The sequence below is a fragment of the Arachis ipaensis genome, chromosome B05 (assembly GCF_000816755.2).
Source record: "Arachis ipaensis cultivar K30076 chromosome B05, Araip1.1, whole genome shotgun sequence".
Taxonomy (NCBI): Eukaryota; Viridiplantae; Streptophyta; class Magnoliopsida; order Fabales; family Fabaceae; genus Arachis; species Arachis ipaensis.
Genome location: NC_029789.2, coordinates 148,589,526 through 148,596,950, shown reverse-complemented (window position 1 = coordinate 148,596,950; position 7,425 = coordinate 148,589,526). Strand labels below are relative to the sequence as shown.

Here is a 7,425-nt window from a genome sequence, read left to right as displayed (position 1 = left end):
GGTTAGTACCGTAACGGTGAACGAAGTTGAGTTCATGGGTTTTTTTCTGACTTTTTACCTTTGTAAATGGCGAATAAAGTTATTATGATTCCATTCTGCTGCAATCTCTTCTTCAGATGCCACCCTGTTTCAGTTAAGTGAAGCTTTCTCTCTTGTTCTTTGTGCTGAAAGTGATGGTATAGCTTGATAGAGCTGGGTCAAGGTTAGAATTGGAAAAAGTCTTTAGCTTTATGTTTACCGAACGTTCTTTGTGCTTGATTGACTGGTGGGTTGTATAAAGCTTTCAATTATTTAGTGTTGTGTTTGGTCTTTTTTGATCCCCCACTTGCCACCTGTTTATAGGGTGATTGAAAAAAAGGGCTAAAAGTGGAGATGGAGAATGTTCAGATGCCATGGAACTGGTTTTGAAGTACTTTATGGGTTTGTGAGCTTAGTATAGGTTTGATACATAAGAAAAAAGAAGGAAAATTTGCTCTTAGTTTTACCTATACGGTGAATTGAAGTGTGTTTAGAGGGTGCTATAGTTTAGTTGCTGGGTTTATTTGTTGTTTATGGAATTGGCAGAGTTAGAACTAGAAAAAGTGAATGAGAGTTGAAAATACAGATTATGGGAATGGGCAGTAATACCAATGGGATTGAATACTTGTCCAAGGAATTTTTAGAAGACTTTGTTAGCATACAGAATAAAGATCTCAGGAGAATGAGTGACAATGGATTGGTTATAGCGGAGAGTAAGCTTCCAGATGAACGGTTTGATTCGTCTTCTTGTAAAGAGGAAGAGGAATGTGAGGATCATCTAGGCCAGAGATCATCAAAAGTTGGCTCTTCACCGCGAGGAGGTTAGTTCTCATCAGATTCTTGTCAAAAGTTTCTTTTGTTAGTCCTATTAGGTAGTTGATGACTGTAAATTAAGCATTAGAATTGTTGTAATGTAGGTTATGGACTGTGTTCTTGCGTCATGTCTCCTCTTCGATATGTTTCTCGGATCATTTATATCTTTAATTATGTACGAATGGCAAGCATATTTGATGCTATGACATAGTATAAAAAGTTGAATATTGTTCTTGAAGGTTTGGAGCATTTCACCAGAGAGACAGCTGGAACTGAGAGGAACCTGCTTATTTCTGGACATGAAGTTATGCTTACTAGATCAATGATGGAAAAATGGGGATCTCCGAGGCATGAACTAATATTGGACAGGTTGTCCGAGCGTGATAAGGTACATATAAGTATCATCTTATTTACATCGTTTTGATTTTCATGTTTGTGCTTGTGCATTTTTAGTCTAATTTAAGTTATATGCTTAGATGTTAGTGTTATTTCAAGTATATATGGAAGAATACTTAATTACTTGTATGTATATGCTGCATATTCATGCTTAGGAGCTGACTCTACATTTTGATATTATTATTTTGTTCTGTTAAGATAAAATCCATATTTTAAAATATGTAGCATAACATAGCTCTCTTCTTGAAATTCTCCTTTTATTTGTGATTTATGCATTAGAGTTGCTAAATTCTTTCAATTCTCTCAGCAAAAACTGATTGCCAACCTAGTGAGGATACAAAATGATGGGACTGTTGAAGTTGATCTAGAGAAAAGTGCACCTGTTGCATCAGAATTATTGGAGTTCCAATCTTTTGAAGATTCAACATTGAGTGGAAGTCTTATTTCTGAATCAAAAAAATCAATTCCACAGCTGCAAATTGTCATTCTTGTGGTTGGAACTAGAGGAGATGTACAACCTTTCTTGGCCATTGCAAAAAAACTTCAGGCATGTTTGAATATTCCTGACCAATTCTTTCATGAGATCATGCGTGACAATGATCTATTTCAGAGGATACAATCAATATTTCCAAGTACTTTCAATGAACTCTATCCAAATTGTCAACTATTCTGAACTCATACTTTATTATTGTTAGCAGGAGTATGGTCACCATGTTAGGCTGGCAACACATGCTGATTTTGACACATTTGTAAAGTCTGCTGGCGTAGATTTCTATCCTTTGGGTGGCGACCCTCGTGCTTTGGCAGCATGTAAGAGTTTAATGCAGTATTTACCAATCATGAACCTTTACACTTAATAGTTTAATACTTTGATGCAATATTTTCTATCCTTGGTCCTTGAAATTATACTATGTTTTGCTGATACTAGATATGGTGAGGAATAAAGGTTTAATCCCTTCCGGTCCGACTGAAATATCTATTCAAAGAAAGCAGCTGAAGGCCATAGTTGATTCTCTTCTTCCGGCATGCACGGCACCTGATTTGGAAACTGGCGTTCCTTTCAGAGCTCAGGCTATTATTGCGAATCCCACCGCTTGTGGTGAGTGGTTAGAAGCCTAATGTACTTTGTGTTCTTCTTCATTTCATACTTTGACATTTATTTTCATTTCTTTCTTTTCCATTTACATGTGTATTGTTTCTCCAATTCATAAGAGATGAACTGAATCATATTTCATGGTTTGTAGGACATATACATGTTGCTGAAGCCCTTGGAGTGCCGATACACATATTCTTCACGATGCCTTGGACGTAAGTTAAAGTCATAATAATGATCATTAAGTGGAAATTTATGTTATTTACTTTTGATATAGAAGGCTAAGGCTATATTGCTTTCATAAGATACAGATGATTCCATGATTCCTGATTCATAATAACCATTAAGCCTATAGTTCTTTATAAATTCTTTCTTGGAATCACTTCTCACATACATGTTTTCTCAATAGGCAGGCCAACATATCAGTTCCCACATCCTCTGGCTCGTGTTCCGCAAAGTGCTGGTTACTGGGTATGTACTTTTCTTAAACAACTGTTTGCATTCTGAATTTTGATAACTGTGTAATATGTTGCTGGCGAAGTTTACCAGTAATCATGTTTCATTGCATCCAGCTGTCCTATATAATTGTTGATCTTCTGATATGGTGGGGGATCCGAGGAATTATTAATGACTTCAGGAAAAGGAAATTGAAGCTTGCTCCTATTGCATACTTCAGCATGTACCGTGGATCGATATCTCATTTACCAACTGCATATATGTGGAGTCCTCATGTTGTTCCCAAGCCTAGTGGTATGGACATGGATCAAATAAGCACAAACATGATTAGTGTTCAATGCTAGTTTCTTGAGTAGCTTAATTGCATAGTAACTTTTGACTTGGAGTAGAATTTGGTGCTCTCTTTTGCTCCATACCCATGTTCTGTTGATAAAACCACACTATTTGTCTTGAAATGTTTGATAAGCATGCTTTGTAGTGTCAAATTTCTTACCATTGCTAAAAATATCTAACAAATTTTACAGATTGGGGACCTTTAGTTGATGTTGTTGGTTATTGTTTCTTAAACGTTGGAGCAAAGTATCAACCACGCAAGGATTTCGTCGAATGGATCCAAAAAGGCTCAAAACCATTATATTTTGGGTTTGGGAGCATGGTAATGGTGATTTTCTCTTGAACTGGGTCATTTTGTATGAACAAATGAGTAGTTTTTCTGCAATTTTAATGTCTTCACAACATTAATAAAGTCTTAAAACAAGTTTTTTATTTTCCAACATAATAAAAAAATGGAGTTTTTGTTAGTCCTCTAAATGATAGTATTGTGTTTTACTTTGTTAGCCTCTTGAAGATCCTAAAAGAGCTACTGATGTTATAATAGAGGCTCTGAATGATACCGAACAACGGGGAATCATCGATCGAGGCTGGGGAAATCTCGGAAACTGTAAGTATTCTCCTCCAAATTTTATTCCTTAATTTTTATTCTGTCCCAGTTTAGTTCCTTTCAGAATTCTCAATGTTAAATACCACATTAGATTTGGTTTGTCATCAACACTTTGTTCAGAAATTAGATCATGATCAATGCCACTTCCATCTTTGTTTGGGATAGTTATTTTGTTCCATTATGCAGTGACAGAAGTTCCTGACAATGTTTTCCTTCTAGAAGGATGCCCTCACGACTGGTTGTTTCCTCAATGTTCCGCCGTGGTGAGTCGAAATTTACACTTCCAGGGTTATTTGGGAAAGAAAAAGAATAAAAAATGTTTATCACGCCAAAGTGATCAACTGGAGATAATTTAATTTCTGCACAAAATGCAGGTGCATCATGGTGGAGCTGGAACCACAGCTACAGGACTAAAAGCCGGGGTAATGTTCAATGTTGTAGCATAAGAAACTGTGTTTATGTCTTAGCATTTCTGCCGGTTGATTACTAATATAACTACCATAACTAACAGTGTCCGACAACCATCGTTCCATTCTTCGGAGATCAATTCTTTTGGGGGGATAGAATATATCAAAAAGGGCTAGGTCCAGCACCAATTCCAATTTCTCAGCTCACTCTTGAGAATTTATCAAATGCCATAAAGTTCATGCTCCAGCCAGAGGTAACTTGGAGTCCAAGCTACACAATCTATGACTAGCATTGAAGTTGAAAATGGAAACATCTATATTTCCTTGAATGTTAGATTTACTGGTTATTCAATTCAGGTCTTTTTTCTTATGGTCATGGTTTCTGTTACATTTAATGGTTAGATCCACTCGATTCTAATAATAAACCTTCAGGTGAAGTCTCGAGCAATGGAAGTTGCAAAGTTGATTAAGGATGAAGATGGTGTTACTGCGGCAGTTGACGCGTTTCACCGGCATCTACCGTCTGAGCTACCGCTCCCAACTCCATCTCTGGTGGAGGATCACCCAAATGCTTTGCAGTGGTTTTTTCTTCAAATAGCCAAGTGGTGTTGTGTGCCTTGTGGTGGTGTATAGTTTTTTTTCCCACACCAAGTTAAGTATTTTCTTTTATTCATTATATAGTTATTTTTTTTAGATGAGAGCTATAAGCCTTGCATTTTTCAAAATAGGAGGATAGCATTCTATTGATTTCAGTCAAGTAATTTTTGTGAAGGTTTGACTAATAATTACGTATTGAAGATGTATATTTCATCATCCCATAAGAAAAATAGAATCCATAGCAATAGAAGTTGAGGATAAGAGCTTGGTTTCATTAGTTATATAGCACATAGTTTGCAGTTACCTATGTATTTTTGTTTAATTTGTGTTCTCCTATCATGGATCAATTTTGTGTTGTGGAAGACTCAAATCTCTTCACTTTACACTAACGTATTCAATTTATTCTTGTGTTTTTTGCCCCAAATAGATTGTATTCTAGGGTTAAAATGCAATATTTCAAACTGAATAGGTGGGGTGCGCCAGGCCCATGCGATAGTGTAAGGCTTAGGCGACGCTCGACAAGCCCAGTAGCAAGCTACTGTATGGCCCATCGCCCTCAAAAAATAAATTTAATATCGTGTGGGCCAATGGCCCACATATCAGATATTAAACTGATAAGAACAGATACTACACTTGATCTTAGCCAAAAGGCCGAGAAAGGTATGCTTTTTAGAGTCCAAGAATTGTTCTTTTATAACCAAAGGCTTGAATGCTTGTTCCCCTTCCCGCCGATGTGCGACATGATCTCAAACGTTCTAATGAACATAGCTCTCAAAGTTGTACCAATTATTATTTTGACAGAAAGCATACAAGTCTTACAAATCTGGATCGTATTTTGAAGTTCCTAAGAATTAGATCACATCTTTGGATCACTAAGGATTATAAGATTCTATATATTTTGATGTTTGAAAGGGTGATTTCTTTGGTGCCCATCTTTGTTTAGAGGGTAATAAGGATATTAATTACATTGATCAAAGACTACGAGAAGTAAAAGAATCATAACAAGGACAAGTACTCAATATCAGTTATTACTAATTAACTATCTATACTCATAATTGTGTGATCTACTAAAATAATGTTTTAATTAGGAATAAATCTACAACTTCAAAGTTCAAATAACTAAATAATGTGTAATGAAATAACTTGAATGGAGGTTTTGGCCTGCAAATGCTTCAAAATCATCCTGACCAACCACCATGAAGTGCTCTGAATAATATTCAAGTTCAGATCCTGGAATATTCATCATTCATTTTGTACACATTAGATGGGCCGAATATTAAGTGTAATTATTTATTGAGAAGAGCTAGTTAGTTAGATAATAAGTTATTAGCTAACATTTCAATCAATAATATAATCCAATAATTTAGCTTCGATTAGACATATTAGAAATAGAATATGGTCAACCAGTTGATTAAACTTGGGTTCCAGAGCAAACCAACTTAATTTTGAATCTTGGATCAACTAAACAGAGAATACTAACAACAATGGATTATTATTGAATAAACAAAATTATTATAATCTATAAATTTTGATGTCTCTCCATCTTGATTCCATGTAATAGCTTATATTAGCAGGTGCTGCATAAACACCACATTTGAAGTACAAGTCTCCAGGACCTTTATCCTTTGTATGAAACTTTTTCTTTCCATCAATGAACACTGAAACGGTTCCACCATCAACATCATGGATGATATTCAGTCTGAACCACTTGTCATAAAGATTTTCAGCCACTAAATCTCTGCTGTAGTATCTCATTTCTCCGTTATTATATATTCTTAGTATAAGTGTGGTAGCACCATGTGCAGCACCATGGATCTGTGCTATTGTAGCACCAGATGTTCCATTTGGTACAAAACCATACCCTTCAAATTGCCACACCCCTGAGTTGTAGTCAAGCCCCTGAAATATTAAAATAAAGTTTACTTGCGATACAAGGAAGAACACAGAAAGAGTTTAATTTTGATATACTGAAAATAATTAAGCATACTGAGATACGAATTTCCGTGCGAGGTTGAGTGTGGCTGGTTGGTTCATGAGGCTTGTCGTCGGCGTAGACCCATAACCAATGGATTCCATGTTCATAGCTATACCTTTGGTCTAAGGGTATGTCATATGGTTTTTGCAGTTTCAAATTTGCTTGTGTCAAAGGAACAGGGATAAATCCAAGAGTAGGATCTCCATATGCTACTACTTCTAAGGAATTATCTACACAGAGTAACAGAAGAAAAAATATAGATATAGATAGAGTAGAATAATTATTGCATGATGAGCGGCACATGTTTTTTTCTTTTTGCTCAACAACTACACTTCGCAGCCATGATGAAACCTTTAGCAGCAGTGGCAGATACATATATAGCTCCTAGTTTCTAATTAAGAATGAATCATCGTATTATTATTTTATCCTAATTAGTTGAGCCAACTAACCCCTTGATTGTTGTTTAGTATAAGGAAATAATAATTAACCTGATACACGGGCTTGGTTTATTATATTAGATATATATGTCACTGCCAATAATCATCATCAGTGTCTTAATATGTAGTATTTTCTCTTGGAGTTTCATGTGAGGAATAATGCAGGTTAAGGCCCGCAAAAAAACTGGAAATAATGCGTCAACCATGGTCACCCTAAGGATAATCTTGATCAAAAGCTTCACACATGCATGATCCCTATGGTAAAGAAGTATATCCCCGAATATTCGTTATAT

At 35.8% G+C, this 7,425-nt stretch overlaps 2 protein-coding genes across 5 annotated transcripts; one reads left to right on the top strand and one right to left on the bottom strand.

Moving 5' to 3' along the window:
• Nucleotides 68–5,317, top strand: LOC107644941 (sterol 3-beta-glucosyltransferase UGT80B1). 4 transcript variants are annotated; one of them, XM_021103354.1, is made up of 16 exons: nt 70–132; nt 343–439; nt 565–839; nt 1,071–1,219; nt 1,535–1,774; nt 1,926–2,037; nt 2,156–2,326; nt 2,472–2,535; nt 2,734–2,791; nt 2,893–3,070; nt 3,301–3,431; nt 3,614–3,716; nt 3,903–3,979; nt 4,091–4,138; nt 4,228–4,377; nt 4,556–5,317. In XM_021103354.1, exons 3-16 carry the CDS (start codon nt 608–610, stop codon nt 4,754–4,756), a joined length of 1,914 nt encoding a protein of 637 aa, XP_020959013.1. In that variant the 5' UTR covers nt 70–132; nt 343–439; nt 565–607; the 3' UTR covers nt 4,757–5,317. The 4 variants fall into 4 exon arrangements, with proteins under 4 accessions (XP_016204402.1, XP_016204401.1, XP_020959013.1 ...); XM_016348916.2 differs by having other exon boundaries at nt 68–439; XM_021103353.1 differs by having other exon boundaries at nt 343–839.
• Nucleotides 6,072–7,035, bottom strand: LOC107644945 (citrate-binding protein). The gene is made up of 2 exons (XM_016348921.2): nt 6,708–7,035; nt 6,072–6,619 (listed from the first exon to the last, which is right to left on the bottom strand). The coding sequence occupies exons 1-2, from the start codon at nt 6,996–6,998 to the stop codon at nt 6,233–6,235; spliced, it is 678 nt and encodes a 225-aa protein (XP_016204407.1). The 5' UTR covers nt 6,999–7,035; the 3' UTR covers nt 6,072–6,232.

Excerpts from the sequence above, each read along its gene's own strand:
- LOC107644945 (XM_016348921.2), bottom strand. The coding sequence starts at position 6,998 with ATGTGCCGCTCATCATGCAATAATTATTCTACTCTATCTATATCTATA. Across the intron at positions 6,620-6,707 it reads GCACGGAAATTCGTATCTCA|GGGCTTGACTACAACTCAGG; the intron begins GTATGCTTAATT and ends TTAATATTTCAG.
- LOC107644941 (XM_016348916.2), top strand. The coding sequence starts at position 608 with ATGGGAATGGGCAGTAATACCAATGGGATTGAATACTTGTCCAAGGAA. Across the intron at positions 1,775-1,925 it reads CCATTGCAAAAAAACTTCAG|GAGTATGGTCACCATGTTAG; the intron begins GCATGTTTGAAT and ends TATTGTTAGCAG. Across the intron at positions 2,792-2,892 it reads CGCAAAGTGCTGGTTACTGG|CTGTCCTATATAATTGTTGA; the intron begins GTATGTACTTTT and ends CATTGCATCCAG.